Source organism: Amaranthus tricolor, chromosome 17 (genome assembly GCF_026212465.1).
Source record: "Amaranthus tricolor cultivar Red isolate AtriRed21 chromosome 17, ASM2621246v1, whole genome shotgun sequence".
Lineage (NCBI taxonomy): Eukaryota > Viridiplantae > Streptophyta > Magnoliopsida > Caryophyllales > Amaranthaceae > Amaranthus > Amaranthus tricolor.
This window is the reverse complement of record NC_080063.1, coordinates 17,782,548-17,799,729: the sequence shown is the minus strand read 5'-3', so window position 1 is coordinate 17,799,729 and position 17,182 is coordinate 17,782,548. Positions and strand designations below refer to the sequence as shown.

Here is a 17,182-nt window from a genome sequence, read left to right as displayed (position 1 = left end):
GCTAAACTCAAGGGGTGACATTGTCCAACATCGGAGGATCTTTTGATTGCCAGAAAGTTGGTTAGTTTTTCAGCTTCATTAGTTTCGCTAATACAGTAAAATGAAAGGGTAAATGTTATTATAATAATCCAAGGAGAAACAGGTAGGGGTTTCCACCTGTTCTTATATGGTCAAAACTAGTAGAATCATTCAAAACAAATTAAAAGTCCAGTTCAAAGTTCAAGCTTTGGAATAATTGGATAGTATTATCTTTTGCATTTTGTATAATATGCTCATGGGTTTCCACGAAGTCTGTGCTTTTGTAATACTCTATGCTTATGTTTCCATCCAACTTCCTTTTCTCTAATAAAATTGGAGAATTTATAGACAGCAACATTTGTTCTTTTGAGAGGGGACCTTGTACACTTGTTATTCCCTCAGTCCTCAGCAGCTTGAACTTAGCTTATTATAACAAATTGTTATTAAGTTGTATTAATATAAAATTTTATAAAATATTACTCACAATTCAGCATTCTGAGGTAGATGACGATAATACATTTTACTCCATCTTTGAAGTCCCTAATACCGAATCAATTACTATTTGGTTGACTGTAGCCATGAGTTCTAGCAATTTGGCATGCATGTTGCTTATATTTTCATATATTGGCATTGAAGCCACAGCACAAACAGATGCGAATGATTGTAAGTTGGTTTAAATAATTCTGTTTCTTTTCTATATTATTGCTAAATTATGACTTTCCATACATGATTAGGCTTTTGCAAATCAAAAATTGGAGAAATTAAACTGTACAAAGAGCACATACAATCTTTAGGCACCTGAATGCATTGAGCTTTATAGTTTTCACTCTTCAAGTTAAAATCGTCAATGGATGGAGTTTGAAGCATCTTTTTGTCTTTTAAATTGTAATGAATGAGCTTCATCAAGCTTTGACAAAATTGTTTTTATGGTTTTTGAGTTTTTTATGAACATTGGCTTTTGCAGTTTTTCATGTGCAAAGAAAATTTATTAGAAGACCAAAATAGTAATATTAGGATTACTTGTTAATTATTTGCTCGTTTTATCGATTTTTTTGGGAGAAGATGCTTCTGCTTACCTTAATTCTAGTTATATTTGTATCTGCCCTCATTATAAACAGAAGATTGAAAAACTGCATGAACCTCAAAGAGAAGATTGAAAAATTGCTTGAACCTCTAACTTCTTGAGTCTCTTTTGCATCTAACGGACAGAAAAAGAGCACTAGTTTTTTTTATACACATCGACTAAATGAGGCACATCTATCTAGTTCTCTAGTGAAATAAAATGTTTCTGATTGAGTGGAGCTGATGCAGTGGCCGTGCTTAAATCTCTCAAAAAACAATGGAAAAACACGCCATCCAACTGGGACGGAACTGATCCATGTGGTGAAAAATGGGATGGTATTTTCTGCAGTGGCTCCCGTGTGACTACTGTGTAAAGTCTGCTGCTGCCTGCTAGTGCTTTTCTACAAGTTATAAATAGTCTTACTCACAATTATGTAAGAGCTGATCCTGCTAAACATTTTTACTTGACATTGCAGATTACTATCACGTGCGAAATTGATAGGTTCACTTCCTCAAGTTGTCTTGTCATTATCCGAGTTGAAGAAGCTGTATGTGGTTCTAATCTGATGTGAGAAAATGCCAGTGTTTAGAACTTACAATATTTCTACCAATCAGTTACCAATCAATGTGTTTTTGTTTTAATTAGGGAAGAAAACACTGATTAGTACAACAGATAAATGCATTCCCTAGTTCAACTTACTTATTTTGGGCTAAGATTTAACAGTCAAATACATTCAGTATGATCAAAATTTATTATTGAATTTGGTAATGTGCTTAACAGTTCATCTTAAAATGTCTACTTAATCTGACACATGAATTCTCATTGATGCATGTCTCTGCAGGTTCGCTTAGTTCCATCATAGCCACCTTATCACTATATATATCTGTAATTCTTCTCAAATGAGTTAAAGTGCTTTCTGTGTTCAGGGATCTTTCAGACAACAATAAGCTGACTGGTAGTCTGCCATTAAATATTGGAAGTCTGAAGAATTTAGAAATACTGTGAGATTTTTATCCTCTCTAATGCTACATAATTCACCTTCCAAACATTTAATTCTATCATTAATCTCACTGTTTTTTCTTCATGAAGTATTCTGTCTGGCTGTAGTTTCTCTGGCCAAATTCCTGAATCAATAGGATCCATGCTTCAGCTCAAGAGATTGTAAGGACTTCTCTCTTTAATTTTCTTTACTCCCGTATCTTAGCAATACAATTACATTTATGTAAAAAGAAGAATTTTAAAAATAATTTTTTAAAAAAGTGAAAAATTGACTAAATAAGTTGGCATTGAACTAAACTTGAACTGGTTGTGAATTAAACTTTGAACCGAACCTAATCTCAGTTGAACCAGTTTAGTTTCCGGTTCAAAGTTTTTTGATCCAAATTGATGGCCGATTCAATGGTCCGAAACGAATCATGGCCATCTCTATCTTCACCGAGAATCTATAAGCAGTGGATGTCAATACTTTTCTACTTTCCCCTCTAAGTTTTCATGATGTCTTATAGGTTTCTCAATTCTAATAACTTCAATGGATCAATACCACATTCTATTGGAAATCTCCGGAAACTTCTCTGGCTTGATTTGACTAACAACCAGTTGAACGGAAAACTGCCAATATCTAGCAAGACAACACCAGGCCTGGATCAGCTACATGAAGCAGAACATTTGTATGGACATCTTTGTAGAATTTGTTGGATACTTCCTTTTCTTGTATGGTAAACCAATATGCTCTGTCTGCAGTCATTTTGGACAAAATAAACTTTCTGGGGAAATTCCGCGTGAACTTTTTCACGTTGATATGAAACTGAGGCATCTGTAAGTCCTATGATACCTCTGGAAAATTCAATTTTCATTTGACTTGTTGAATTAACATTTTTACACCATTGTTTTGTTTTAATTTTTTAAATTCATATCTACATGATTTGTTTCTGAACAAAATTTAGTCCGCGAATCAGAGCAAGATGTTTGAATTTCAAAGAAAAAGCCTTATCCAATGACATTCAGAATCATAGTAGTTAATCCAAACCATCAGCATTCTTCCTTTCCTTCCCAAAGCTCCCATCTCTTTTCTTAGTTTTGCAAGCTGTTTAGCAATCAGACAGTCTATCACTCCATTTAAATTCAAAGTTCAAAGATTTTTGACTCACCTCCCTTAGTTAAAGTTATGAAGCCCAATCCAACCAAAATGTACACCGGAAAGTAAAACTTCACTGTTTCTTGTAATTTTTTGCTGCCTTGCAACTGTAATATAAACACGAGTACCCAACAAAAATGCTGGTTATATGATCTGACAGAATTTTCAATGACAACTGGCTAACTGGAAGTATCCCGGACACATTAGAACTTGTGCTTTCTTTTGAGGTCATGTAAGTTTTTCTTACAAATTAATTTACTGAACTGATTTTCTACTACACAACTTACTATCTAACCATGGGTTGCAGTCGTTTAGACAGGAATGAACTTAGTGGCTTAGTTCCACAGAATCTTAGTAGGCTCGCAAAAGTGGGTGAATTGTAAGTATACATAACCAATCAGAATTAATACCTAGGCTGGTTCATTGTAATGATATTTAGAGTAAATTGATCATCACTTATCTTGTTTCCTAGGAACTTGGCTAACAATAACTTGATTGGTCCAGTCCCTGATCTTTCAGAAATGCATTCCCTTGCATATGTGAGTAACAAAGATTGCCGTTTTCTATCTAACAGATATGCTTAATCAATAACACTTTAATTTTCTACATTTGCACTTCGCAGAGATCTGAGTAATAATAGTTTTGATGAATCAAAAATTCCTCTATGGTGCTCAACTTTGCCGAATATAACTACACTGTATGTATCGCTTAATATTTGTTTTTTCAGCCATCTTATTTTCTATTTGCAGGCCTCTTCGAATACAAAATGAAGAGGGCTTAGAAATTCGAGACCATTTTTTACAGGGAAGACCGTAATACTTCCTATCACTATCATATGATGATTTATAAGAAATGCAACAGAAATGGGAGCATCGTATGAGCTGTGTCATACATCTCTAGTGAAATTATCTCGATTATTTGGGTAAAATACTTCCTGGAGGACATTACAAAGGAAAATCTTATAGAAGAATGCTTAGCATACATTTCTTGTTGGGATTTATTGGAGAAACATTTCCATTTATAAGAAAAGCTATTTGACTAGTTCTAAGCATGAACCATTTGTAAGCATACACCTTATGGCTTTATAACAGCTAAGAGATATTGAAGTAAGTTTTGATGCCAAAAATGTTGAATATGTTGTCAAAGACTGTTGAAACAGACCACATTACTTGTGAGTTTTGTCTATACTGGCTCTTGCTATGTAACGTTGATTTGGTATGTAATGACTACTTTGGCATTTTTTGTTCCGGTGTCATGACGTTCAAGGATATTGTAATGACAGAAATGGCATATTGCATTTATGCTACAATACATTCTATGTTTGTGCACGTAGATCTAACTTTTTTAATGCTCAATTGCAGAAAGATGGAAAACACTAACCTAATAGGCCAAATACCAGCAACACTGTTCAATCAGTCTGATCTGCAAACTGTGTATGGTTTCTCTTGCCATCTTGTATTATCTTTTGCTTCTCTTTCTGACCTGGCTATTTGTTTGAAAGATAAATGTGAAATGCATCAATAACGCGTTTCCATGTTGGGTTGCTGATTACAATTTACATTTGAAAATAGGCTACTAAGAAATAACAAACTCAACGGCACTGTGAATCTTGCGACTGGCTATGGCAGTAAACTTCGCTTTATAGATTTGCGGAATACTTCCATTGATGAGATAAATGCAGGAGAATACAATTACAGGATTCTGTAAGTATAGTTCAGTCTGTACGTTTCATTTTTACTGCTTAATTTGAGCCAAAATTACCTGAATTGAGCAACTCCTGAATCCTATGTAATTGTTTTTGCAGATTTGATGGCGAAACAGTCTGCAGAAAAGGAGAAACTCAAGGAAACTGCAACGATGACCTACCAATTGATTTTTTTGAGTATATACCACAAACACAATGTGTTTCTCTATCTTGCTTCGAGAACCAGCGTAAAAAGGCTTGTAAACGTCCCTACCTTGGTCGTTTGATCTTTCTATCATACAACTTTTCTGATTTACACACCTCATCTTACTATAACTTCAATAATACTCTCAAGACTACTATTGGTTCCCACCACATAAGTGAAATATGTTTGGTTCGTTCAAGGATAGACCTTTCATATGATTATCTCGTGTTGGAAATAGCAATACTTCCTCCTGAGGGTGAACATTTTAATCAATCATTAATCTCTTTCATTGGGAATATCCTCCAAGAGCATATTTTTAGTGTACAATTACCCTATAAGCTCACTCTAGGTTGTAATGATCCAGGTGAGAATACACTTTTAGTTAGTCAAGAAAAATATTATTTACATTTTTATCTATTTTTTTGTTCATTTGATACCTCTCTTCCTATTCTAATGTCATGCGAATTAGACAAATGTGAAATGAAGAACCCTAATTATGACCTCATTATTGGTGCGTCGATATCTTTCTTTGTGCTCGTGCTGATAACAATCTTTGTTGGAGCTTATGCTTATCGTCAAAGGAAAATAGCTATAAGAGCGATTAAATTAAATAATCCTTTTGGTAAGATTGGTAGCTCATCCTGCACAAGTTAATTGACTATTGATTTCTCTAGGAGTGTGTTTAAAAACACTTTTTGCTTTTTTTCATTTAAATGCAGCAACCTGGAATAAAGATGACCTTCCACAACTGAAAGGAGTTAAAGTATTCACTCTTGAAGACGTTGAACGTTACACCAATAACTTTTCACATGCAAGTGAGATCGGGATCGGAGGCTATGGGAAGGTGATTGCTCTCTTTTTCAGTGTTTCTTACTCCTCATGTGTTGTAGGATATCTTTGTTAGTAAGATTACAGTTTACAACTGAAACTATTTGAATGGTTCAGTCAAGTCTTCATTCTTTTCATTGTCTAGTGATATAAACACTTGAAAATACCTTCGTTAATTTTAATGGCTTTATTTCATTGAATTTATTATTCAGAAATATTTAGTTGTATAATTTTTTATACTTAGAGCTATATGTAATATGCTTTGATCATTTGGAGACATTCTGCTTTCAGGTTTATAAGGGGAAACTTGACAATGAACAACTAGTTGCAATTAAAAGAGCAAAGAAAGACTCGTTGCAGAGTGCGCATGAGTTCAAAACTGAGATTGAGCTTTTATCAAGGGTTCACCACAGAAATATTGTCAGTTTGGTTGGGTTTTGTATTGATAAAGATGAACAGATGCTTATTTATGAATATGTCCCAAATAACAGCTTAAAAGCGAGTCTTAGAGGTAATCTTTTTTTCCTTCTAATCCTGATGTAGGCATGTAGCTAAGATGAAATGCAATTCAAGAATGCTTGTATAGTTTTAAATCTAACTCGTGTCTTTAAACTTTAAAAAACTAGCATTTTCACATGGTTTCTTATCAGAAAATAGGCTATGAATTGTTAAGAGGCAATAGAAGTATTTAGCAAATACGGCAATACAAAAGTTTACTTTGTGTTCGGCTTAAGTGGCATATATATATATAGCCTATGCCCTTTACAACAACGTCTATTGCTACCATACTTAGCAACGCTACAGCAAAGATACACTAACAACCAGCTCAAGTACTTCAATTAATTGATCTGAGGAAAATTGTCATGTAAATTTTGCAATTCCTCTAATATGTTGAGGTTGTATAAGTTGGTAAATCCTTGCTTTATGAGATAGACTATTAACATTCACTTTCTAGTAGTGTCTATTTCATTAATTAGACTATTAACTGTCGGCTTTGGTATAGCAGAGACAACATATCCTTGTTTAAAGTCTTCAAGACATTGCCAGAGTCATTAGCTCAGTTACGTGGTTTGCAGTCACTAAATTTACTTCCGGGAAACCATACCCCTGTTTAAAGTCTTCAAGACATGTTTTCGATTCTTCCCATGAATCACTTTGGTTGATAGTTCTAATTTGAGCTTTAGCTCCCATCTGCTATTAAATGGTGTCATATTTTGAGTATGTTGTGTAATGAATGTTCCATTTTCTTGGATGATAGTTTAATTTCTGGAATTTATAGTTGCATTTTCTTGGATGAGCTGAAAGTACTTGTATACTGATGAGAAACTACAGGGAGTTCGGGAGTTCGATTAGACTGGATGAGTAGATTGATGGTAGCCCTTGGTGCAGCTAGAGCTCTGGCATATCTACATGAGCTTGCAGATCCACCAATCATACACAGAGACATTAAATCAGGAAATATATTGCTCGATGATTATTTGAACGCAAAAGTGGGAGATTTTGGTCTGTGCAAACCAGTAAGGAATGATACAGATTATTCCACCTCTCAAATTAAAGGAACAATGGTTAGTCATCTTCATTAATGGTAGTAGAATCATGTATTTATTGCCCCTCTCCCTAAAAGGTCCTAGTTAGTTCTATCTGAAGTCATTCTAGTGATCTGATTCTGTGTATTTATTTGAATGTATACTCATTTTTTAGGGGTACTTAGATCCTGAGTACCTGTCAGGCAGACAGTTAACTGAGAAGAGCGATGTCTATAGCTTTGGAGTAGTGATGCTCGAGCTGATAACTGGAAGGCCACCATTAGAAAAAAACAAGGGATATCTTGTCCAAGAAGTTAAGGTGACAATGAATGAGACAGGGTACATATACAATCTCGTTGACCCTGTCATACGTTCTGGTAATTTGATTTGCATCGAAGAATTTACAGAATTGGCACTTTTGTGTGTCAAGGATTCAGGATACAAGCGGCCTTCAATGAGTGAAGTGGTAAAAGAAATCGAGAGTATCATTCAGACTGCTAGAAGGAGCCTGAGTGTTGTTTTAAGTTCCTATGAAGGAACAAGTGAAATTGATTCTGGTCAGAGCAGTAGTGTCATCTCAGCTTACGATGGAAGCAGCCGTCTTCTACGATAAAAGAGACATGGCTGAAAATACAAGTAATTTGCTTCATGACTTCTCTTTGAATTGCCCTTCTCTTCTTCCGTGGCATCTGTCTTTTTTAGTAAATTTGGGTGTATATATATGGAAGTAAACGAGTGCTTTTTCTTCAAATGCTACTATTAAACACAACATGAAACAGTCATACCAATTACTAATCACAGTTTGAGGATGAGCATATGTACATAAATTGTGTGATGAGAGTGTATGTGACATGTATTTTCTTTCTTCTATTATAAAGAATAAAGACCGAGTTAGAATATAATTTATGTCTCATTACTAAAGAGAATCACACTTAATTACGATCTATCTAATGTGCTGTTACACACATATAAGGTTCTAAATGTGGGGGACCAGACCAAATATCACTTGTTATGCTAATCCTACCATTAAAAGATTTAAACATTTCTACTAATTCATAGCGCTTTGATTCATATACTTTTATTGTGCGTCGTTTAAGAGTGTTCCTAGAGATTACTCTATATTGTGGTTGCAAAGTTTTTCTGGTGAAATACTCACATGCCTTACTTTCATCATGGTTAAATGGCAACTCATCACAAATTACATATTTAGAAAATTCATTAATTATTTCATTACGCTTATACTATTTAAAAGGCATACCTCCGCCGAAGATGTCCATTCTCCACTGTCGACTTCCACTTGTGGTTCCACTGCCGCTTGCTGCATGAGTTTCTTTTATGATTTCATGCTTCTTTGCCAAATGTTTGTAGAAATATCCCGTACCACCATCTAACACGTATTCACAAAACACAATAAATGAATGTATTAATACATTCTTGATTTACAAAATATAAATATCATGTATAAAAACTAAAAAAGTATTTACCTCTGCTGAAATTGTATTAAAACTAAGGGCTTTACCCCTTGACTTTCACAAATTTGACAAGTGCATAAGAAAACATCCGAATTATCAGTTGGTTGTTTTGTAAAATATGACCACACATGTGAAACAGCTCTACCACTAGGAGGTGGCATTGCCGAAAAAGGTTTCTTATTGGTTCATCTTCATCTAAATTTAAATATAAAGACATACTCAAATACCACAATATATAAATAAATAATAATTTAAAATTTAATCAATTTGAAGAATAAAATTATAAAACTAACCGATACTTTGGAAATTGACTTGTTTACCACGAGCTTGTCTTTGTTGTTGTTGTTGTACTTCATGTGATTCCGTTGATGATTGTCGAGATCTAAGTATCCCAATAGGGGTTGTTGGTTCCTCTTCTTCGTCTTCAATATGTATTTCTCTTTCCACTTCTTTTGCATAATCGTGTAATCCTTGGTCGTACCCTTCTGGATAATTTAATTCATAATTATAATTACTAACCGAAGGTATTGTTGATACCGACGGAGTTGAAGTGGCCTTTCTTTTGGAGCTAGAACCTCGCAATAATTTTGTCACTTTAGTAACCTTTTTAGAGGTTTTTTTCAAAAAAAAGACATAATAATATTGAAATAATAATGTGATTAAGAAATAAATAAATAATTAAAAAACTAATAATGTAATTAAGAAATAATTAAAAGACTAATTATGTAATTACGAAAATAATTGTGTGATTAAGTAGAGAGAGTAGGAGAAGAGATGAATTGTGAATGAAAAGATTCAAATTGTGGAGTATATATTAGAAAAATCCCAACGGCTAGTAACGACTATTTTTTGACCGGGTGAACCGCATGGTTCCGGTTCTCAGGATCAGTTGGGCCGGGTAAACCGGCCCGTGGTTCTTTGGTCTGGTTTTGGCGCTTTTTTCGGCGGTTTCACGGTTCCGGCAACTTTTTCCGGCAGTTTTACGGTTCCGCGGTTCGGGCTGGTTTGGAACCTGTAGCGTAAGATTTAAGTTCCGGAACAGTTTTCAAGCGGTTTGGGACCGGTTCGATTCCGGATAACCCGCTCGGTCGCCATCACCACCCATATAAAGTGCAGCAAAATACCCTTTCTCTTTTGGTGCAAAAAAAGCACCAAGACCTATAAATTCAAAATTTAAATCTAAATAGAAGTAAACCCATTAAAAAAGCTTAATTACCTATCTACCATCAAAATGCCCTAAAGATAAACCATACAACTTTAAAGATCATATATACATACAATGACACACATACACAACTCTAAATGCACAAAACAAAATCAAGAAAAATCATCAAATTCTTAGAATTTCAATTAAAACAATGAATATCAGTTGCCCACTTCGCCAAATACGATTTGGTTAAAACTTGGAACAAATTAGACTAAACAATCAAGTCAAGACCAAAAAAAGCAGGAAAATATTATTATGAGAGTAGACAAATAAAAAGAGAAAAACCTGAAGCTTGCTTTTGCAGTGATTACATTGAAGCAAGACTTATGATAAGCAACACCATCAGCTGAAAGCTGATCCATCAAACAAACAGTCTTATCACACACTTTGCATTTCTGTTGGGTACCTTTAAACGACATCGTTTATCTTCTATAAACAGAATCGGCTCCCCCACTTGCTTATCCGTCCTTTTCTTTAGGTCTCTGCCTGAGCAACAAAAAATAAGCTAAAAACAACAAAAATAAAACATGGGTCAATTCAAAAATAGAAGTTAAAAGCTGTAAAAATGAAGAAGTTGAGATATTTACAATGGTTGGTGAAGAAATACAAACCTTGAATTAGAGAATCTGAAGAGCAGAAATGGTGAAAGGGAAAGAAGAGGAGAGAAAAAGAAAGGGATGAAGATGAAATGCAGAAGCTGGTAATTGGTAATTGGTAATTGGTAATTGGTGTAGAATATACTTCTAGAAGAGAATGATCGGAATATGCGAAGTTGAGTGGAAGAAGAGAGAGGGAAACGCAAAGGAGAAAACAGACCGGAAAACTATTAAAAAAAAATTGGCGAACTATAATAACACCCTATATATACTCCACCAAATACCAATACTACTAGAAAATCAAATCGTAATGCATTATTTGTTGCGCGACTTTTTTTAAAAAATAATTTTTAGAGTTGTTGCTAGTCTATCAAATATACTTCATATATATATATATATATATATATATATATATATATATGAGAATATCACTATTAGTAATAGTATAATTATATTAGTAATGAGTATAATTATATAATGAAGTATATTTGATAGACTAGCAATATATATATCACAATTGAGTGCGAGTAATTTAGAATAGATGAATTATATGTACTTTCGTGGACTCGTTTAGCATTATTTATTATTTGGTTTTTGTGTCTTATTTTTATTTATAACTATGATTTAATAATTTCTTTTAATTTAATTTATACTCCACATTCTTTAAATTTTATCCATTTATTGTAAAAATATCAATCTTTTTCTTGAAAAATTCATTGTTTCTTTTTGCTAACTCGTTTGTCCTTAAGAGATTGTCACATGTTTTTTTTAATTTATTTTCTTTTACTTTGCTACAATTTCTTTTATAGATTAATTTTTACCACTTTTTTTTATTCTCATTTACATGTTAACTAACTTTTAATATAATCTATATAATTTCTTGATTTTTGTATAAAATCCCATTATTGCAATATGTTAAGTACGTATAAAATAGCTCATTGGAACATGAAATTAGAATTAGATAAGTTCATCTGTTCATGTGTGATGTCTACGTATGACTTCTCTTCGAGGGGAAAACTACAAGACCCATTTATTGTATTCACATATTTGATATTACCATCCAACAATACTTTTATATAGCATGTCAAACTAATACTCCCTCCGATCATATGATCTTCCATTTTGATTTTTTCACACATATTAAGTAAGATAGAATCTTTGGGTTGTAGTGGGTATTTTTTAATTAAATAATAATGTAGTGAGCATTATTTTAATTAAAATAGTAATGTAGTGGGTATTATTTTAATTAAAATAGTAGTATAGTAGGTATTATTTTAATTAAATAGTAGTGTAAAGTAATAATTGTATTGAAAGTATGAGAGAGAAAATAATTATAAATAAAAGTAAAGAGGTATATTAAAAGAAAAGGGGGGTTTTAAGGGGTAAAAGTGGGATAAAAACTTTCTAAAAATAGAAAGTATTCTAAAATAGAAAAACTTATGAAACTACTCGTTATAGTAAGGTGAAAGAACTTAAAAGAACGGAAGGAGTAATAAACTACTCCGTAATATGTATATTTTTCCACCAAAAATAACAAATCATCGTTAAAAGAAAATCTATCATCTACTAAAACCGTAATTAATTTTTGAGTTTTCCTTTAAGTATTTTTTATGAGAGCTTTTTTGATTGAATGGAACTAAATCAATAAAACAAAAATAATTATTTAATATACAATAAAAAAAGTTTTAAAGTATTAATGATCCCATATACAATTACAAACGGTGTGCCACGTCATCTACAGCATAAAAAATCGAACTAAAGATTTCAGTTGTCAAAGATGCCCCATGTATCTGAATTCTGAATGTATGCTTCGCATCTCCATGATTCATACTTCATATAATTTTTATTGGAAGAGGGGAATCACATTTTTTCTTACCTGGAAACATACTTGAGTATTCCCCCACCCCCCACCCCCCCCTTTTTTTTTTTTTTTTTTTTTATCATTAATTAAGTATTCTCTTCTTACCTGGAAACATACTTAAGTATTCTCTTCAGATAATTACAGACATGATAATTTTTGGTGTGATTAAAGGAGTAGACATTTTTTTAAAAATATTTTTCATAAATCTATAATATTCTTTCAATATTATCTTCCTGTGATGCTCGATAACAAAGTCACAGAATTCAACCTCGCTGGAGGCACAGTCGATATTCGATAAGAGAATATAGCCCATCAGTCATCAGCTCACAGGCCAAATTCTGGGCTTTTCAGGCCAGTTTGGGGCAGTCTTCGAGTCCAACCCCACGGGCTGTTAATTCCGAGTTTCTGGCGATTTTTACCCATATATAGGCCTGTTTGGGCTCTAGGAATGGATCCCCCAGTTGTAAGAATGAACGGCATAGGCAAAATGAAGGGATTAGAGGGAGGGATCTATAAACAAATTCGATGGCAACTTATCAAGAACATAACCACCACCAACTGAAAGAAGAATAAAGACGACAAACAAATATGAAGGAACGTAAGTCTATGTAATTATGGTTTCTTCAATTTCTTAAATAGCCTTGGCAATGAAAAGAAAGCCAAAAGGCAGTGTATAAAATTCTGGATTACCAAAACTTCAAAAAATAATAAGAAAGACAACGAAGGAGAATTCTACGAGATCTGAACCAATAAAATCATTTGACCATCCGCTTTTCTTAGCCCGAGTGCCATGTTCGAAAAGCAGCCAGATCAAGCTCATATGAAATATGGAACTCTAGATATCTCACTTGAACAATTCAGCATTAAGCCAATCCCTACAAGTATAAATTGGTTTCATTTAAGATCATGAAATCATTTCCAGCAATTTCCATCACGATGCAAGTCAGAAATTAACATGAACTTACTTGCTAATGTCATCAAGGTGATCGTCAAAATCAATAATCCCTTCCCATTTCTGAGTTGATACATAGTCCAACAATATCATGTTTGCTGATGGTTCCTTCATTACTAGATGGCTGTTCTCTTCTACCTTCCATTTGGATCCATCTCTTGAATATAACTGATACATGCAAGATAAGTTAATAAAAGAAGATTGTCAAATTGCTAAGATACTATTTAGGTCTAAAGTGACTCAAATTAGATAGTCGTACAAGCGAATAGCCAAATATAGTTCACACTCCACTGTAAACTAAGTTGAGGCAAACACTACTACCAAGTGAACAAGCAATGCAACTAAAGGATAAGCCAACTCAAATGAACCACTGTCATCCAGAATTTTTAAGGATATAATTATTTTAGAAAATTAATGTAATAATGTTTACTAGAGCCAATTTTTAGTGGTTGTGGTTGTAGAAGTTCTATTACCTCAAGGAACAGGTAAGTGTGCACTTGTGCATCATATCTATAGGATGATGAAGAACTACAACTACAAGTCATTTAAAACAGAGCAAATTACAAGGTTGAAAGTAAACAGTAGGCGGTGTGTGTATTTATACATGTCCTTCAGAATTCAGAGCTCCCCATAGTATGGAAAAGAGGTGTTGAACCACAAGTGTTCTGTATAATGCAGGATATAACAAAAGTACCTGCATCACGGGGCTTCGGTCTTTCACCTTAGGCAAAGCTTCCAGTTTCCGATTGTCCAGCTACACAATCAAGCAGTAGATAGATCAGAAATAGAGAATAGAAAATGATTAATTCTCCCCCAACCCAAAATGAATAAACATTATGGAAGTTCTGGGTCTGGTAACTGTGCATACCAAAAGGATTCCAGCCTGGGGAAAGTACCGACAAAGATGATCGCCAATGTTTTTGGCCACGTTACTGAGGTCATAATCATCAGATCTTTCATTTGCATGGAAATATCCCACCAAGCTCACCTCTTGACTGGCAAAATGCTCTTCTATCTAATTCAGAGGACAGAAGATCAGTACATTATCTATTTTTCATTTGTACATAGAGCAAGAACATCATTTCTTGAAAAGTTGTCCAGCATAATCCCTATTGGTCTGCTCATAACAATTCACACTATTATCCAACTATAGGATATTTAAAATATTCAACTGTTACATTATATTCCAAAATAGTTTTAAGTTCATTCAATTAACATTAGTTTGATCAATCACACTTACAAATTACTCATGCAAATTGCTATATATCTGATATAAGACACAAATTTTAAGTTTTAACATCCGCACACAGCATAGAGTTGCACATAAATTGTCACAATCATCGAACCAGATGGTGAAACCCACTGCAACATCAACTATATCCCACATAATCAGTTACACTAGCTATCTCTTCTAACCACTCTAACAGAAATCGCTCGGATAATTTCCAAATTTTGCATATTAGCATACAGCAAAAGCATAACATATCAGTTACAGTAGCTTTGCTTTCACCCTTCTGATGGGGTTCATTTATGATTTTATGCAATAGCATAACATATTAATTCCCTCGTCCATTGCATATAAGATTGAAAATATTCAAACAACAATGAAACTTACACCATAAATGAGAAGAGAAAGAACATACTTGCATCAGAGCGATCTCTAAGGACGGAAGGAGACCAGTGTTGGAATGAAAAAGAGGGACAGCATCAGAAATTTGGACAATTCCCTTGCCAGCATCATATCTTCCTACCAAAACGCCATTAACGGCGCTCGATTTATGCTTTAAGGCGTGTAATACTATCTTTATATACGCATTCTGTCCGATTTCATACGTCAATTCTCCCATAACGGCAACAAACGCAATCACCAATTGAATTGACTTTCAGGCAGTTCAACTAAACCTAAGTTAACACATATAATAACTTCATTGGCGAATTCCTCCAATTCAATAAGATCTAGCATTAATTTTGAACAAAATGAAATTAACAATTGCCCTCAATTTGCATTAAAGAAATTTCAGGAAAAAAATCCAAAGCAAGATTGAGAAACCCTAAAAAAAATCTGAAAAAGGTGAAATGTGTACCTAAGTAATTCGGAGATGAAGAACCAGCAGAAATTTGATAGCAGCAATTTGGGTCGGTTGTTGCACAAAAGTGTAAGATCTGAGGAACTACTTTTGGAGAAAATATGTAGTTTTGGCTTTGCTCTCAAGTCTCAACTCAGAGTTTACCGTACTGCCTAACAAACACTGTCTCTGTTTCTTAAAAAATTCTCATTTGCCGTATGTTTTATTTTTCTTATAAAAATTCTCATATTTATATTGCAAACTTTTGACAAAAATTATTTGTTTTTTCTTATTTTAATATTTTAATATTTTTTAAGTATTCATATATCTTGTATTAACCTAATTTTAACATTTTTATATTTTTAATTCTTATGTCCTCACATATACACTAGAGCTGTTCATGGGCGGGCTACCCGCCAGGCCCGGTTTGCCCGGCTCGAAAAACGGGCGGGCATGGACAGCGTTTTTAAAAAAAATTTAAGTTTGGGCGGGTAATACCCGCCCGCCAAGCTAATTGGGCGGGTAGCGACACGTAAAAAATACCCGCGGGTATACCCGCCCGCCCGCTTACTTTAATATATATTAAATATTTAATAATCAATTTAATTTTTAAATTTTAAGTAACCGAAAAGAGAAAAAAAAAAGAAAAAAATAAAAAGGAAGTAAGCGGCTAAGCGCCTCTTTTAATGTCACTTCACTTTCACTTTTCCAGTAATTCGAATTTGTTTAATTATGGCGAGCCATGTTTAGAAGAAGATGAAAAGGAGGATGAAGATGACGATTGTGTTACCATTGACGAAGTTTTTTGAAACTTTTTATGTATTTTTATATGGTTGTAATTTGAATAATTTGAGACTTTTTATGTATTTGGACTTTTGGAGTATTTTGGACATTGTATTGTATTTTAATTATTATCAAAACCCAACTTTATATTTTCAATTATATTTTTGATATTTATGTACTAAATACCCGCCTACCCGCGGGTACCGCCCGCTTAAAAAATGGGCGGGTAGCGACAAAAAATTATGCCCGCAAATGCGGGCGCGGTTTTGTAAATTTTTGCCCGCGAGTAGATTTTATGGCAATTACCCGCGGGTATACCCACCCAAGCCCGCCCCATGAACACCTCTAATATACACCACTATCTTTATAAAATTATTTTTTTATTAGTTGTGGTCAAATATTTTTCATGTAAATATTTTTTTTAATGTTCATGGTCCTCATTTTTCTATCAAATTTATATTTTGGGTATTTTATTTGTTGTTCCCATTAAAATGTTCAATGTATATCATAAATTTTGGACAAAGATAACCTTATTCCTCCTTATTTTTATATTTTAATATTTCTTCTGTTCCTTTTTGTTTGTCTTCTTTAAGTTTTTCCACTTTATGAGAGAAGAAATTAAATTTGATTTTTGAAGTACATGTTAAAGACAAATTATATTCATGTGGGATCTTGTTAGATTCGCCTTAATGCAAAGAAATTTAATATATACTTTTTATAATTTTTTATGATGCGTACTAAGAGATATCAAGGCTCAAAATTTGCTTTTAAAAGTGTGCCAAAAGTA

General features: G+C 33.5%; 3 protein-coding genes across 20 annotated transcripts; 1 reads left to right on the top strand and 2 right to left on the bottom strand.

The window, feature by feature from the left end:
* Window positions 1-311: 311 nt before the first annotated feature.
* Window positions 312-8,071, top strand: LOC130803527 (leucine-rich repeat receptor protein kinase HPCA1-like). The gene is made up of 18 exons (XM_057667676.1): window positions 312-681; window positions 1,330-1,450; window positions 1,557-1,628; window positions 2,008-2,082; window positions 2,171-2,242; window positions 2,587-2,748; window positions 2,822-2,896; window positions 3,376-3,447; window positions 3,523-3,594; window positions 3,688-3,758; window positions 3,840-3,912; window positions 4,577-4,648; window positions 4,787-4,918; window positions 5,020-5,726; window positions 5,824-5,948; window positions 6,224-6,443; window positions 7,265-7,497; window positions 7,634-8,071. The coding sequence occupies exons 1-18, from the start codon at window positions 312-314 to the stop codon at window positions 8,069-8,071; spliced, it is 3,162 nt and encodes a 1,053-aa protein (XP_057523659.1).
* Window positions 1,425-10,972, bottom strand: LOC130803524 (uncharacterized). 17 transcript variants are annotated; one of them, XR_009039919.1, is made up of 7 exons: window positions 10,749-10,972; window positions 10,423-10,642; window positions 9,224-9,498; window positions 8,717-8,845; window positions 4,977-5,037; window positions 4,596-4,701; window positions 1,627-1,643 (listed from the first exon to the last, which is right to left on the bottom strand). XR_009039919.1 is itself a non-coding variant. In XM_057667665.1 (6 exons), exons 2-5 carry the CDS (start codon window positions 10,554-10,556, stop codon window positions 4,628-4,630), a joined length of 612 nt encoding a protein of 203 aa, XP_057523648.1. In that variant the 5' UTR covers window positions 10,557-10,642; window positions 10,749-10,972; the 3' UTR covers window positions 1,425-1,643; window positions 4,596-4,627. The 17 variants fall into 17 exon arrangements, 12 of the variants coding, with proteins under 12 accessions (XP_057523648.1, XP_057523656.1, XP_057523649.1 ...); XR_009039920.1 differs by lacking the exon at window positions 1,627-1,643 and adding an exon at window positions 2,795-2,815; XR_009039917.1 differs by lacking the exons at window positions 1,627-1,643; window positions 4,977-5,037 and adding exons at window positions 2,797-2,815; window positions 3,229-3,322.
* A 1,706-nt stretch (window positions 10,973-12,678) lies between these two features.
* Window positions 12,679-15,832, bottom strand: LOC130803526 (ER membrane protein complex subunit 8/9 homolog). 2 transcript variants are annotated; one of them, XM_057667675.1, is made up of 6 exons: window positions 15,631-15,832; window positions 15,190-15,502; window positions 14,415-14,561; window positions 14,241-14,300; window positions 13,560-13,714; window positions 12,679-13,469 (listed from the first exon to the last, which is right to left on the bottom strand). In XM_057667675.1, the coding sequence occupies exons 2-6, from the start codon at window positions 15,391-15,393 to the stop codon at window positions 13,439-13,441; spliced, it is 597 nt and encodes a 198-aa protein (XP_057523658.1). In that variant the 5' UTR covers window positions 15,394-15,502; window positions 15,631-15,832; the 3' UTR covers window positions 12,679-13,438. The 2 variants fall into 2 exon arrangements, with proteins under 2 accessions (XP_057523658.1, XP_057523657.1); XM_057667674.1 differs by having other exon boundaries at window positions 13,184-13,469; window positions 15,190-15,448; window positions 15,631-15,823.
* Between the last annotated feature and the right edge of the window lie 1,350 nt (window positions 15,833-17,182).

Excerpts from the sequence above, each read along its gene's own strand:
- LOC130803524 (XM_057667663.1), bottom strand. The coding sequence starts at position 10,556 with ATGTCGTTTAAAGGTACCCAACAGAAATGCAAAGTGTGTGATAAGACT. Across the intron at positions 9,499-10,422 it reads ACTGCAAAAGCAAGCTTCAG|CTCCAAAAGAAAGGCCACTT; the intron begins GTTTTTCTCTTT and ends GCGAGGTTCTAG. Across the intron at positions 3,323-8,716 it reads AATGGACATCTTCGGCGGAG|TTGCAAGGCAGCAAAAAATT; the intron begins GTATGCCTTTTA and ends TTTATATTACAG.
- LOC130803527 (XM_057667676.1), top strand. The coding sequence starts at position 312 with ATGCTTATGTTTCCATCCAACTTCCTTTTCTCTAATAAAATTGGAGAA. Across the intron at positions 2,243-2,586 it reads ATGCTTCAGCTCAAGAGATT|GTTTCTCAATTCTAATAACT; the intron begins GTAAGGACTTCT and ends GATGTCTTATAG. Across the intron at positions 3,913-4,576 it reads TTGCCGAATATAACTACACT|AAAGATGGAAAACACTAACC; the intron begins GTATGTATCGCT and ends GCTCAATTGCAG.
- LOC130803526 (XM_057667675.1), bottom strand. The coding sequence starts at position 15,393 with ATGGGAGAATTGACGTATGAAATCGGACAGAATGCGTATATAAAGATA. Across the intron at positions 14,562-15,189 it reads TAGAGATCGCTCTGATGCAA|ATAGAAGAGCATTTTGCCAG; the intron begins GTATGTTCTTTC and ends CCTCTGAATTAG. Across the intron at positions 13,470-13,559 it reads CACCTTGATGACATTAGCAA|GGATTGGCTTAATGCTGAAT; the intron begins GTAAGTTCATGT and ends TTATACTTGTAG.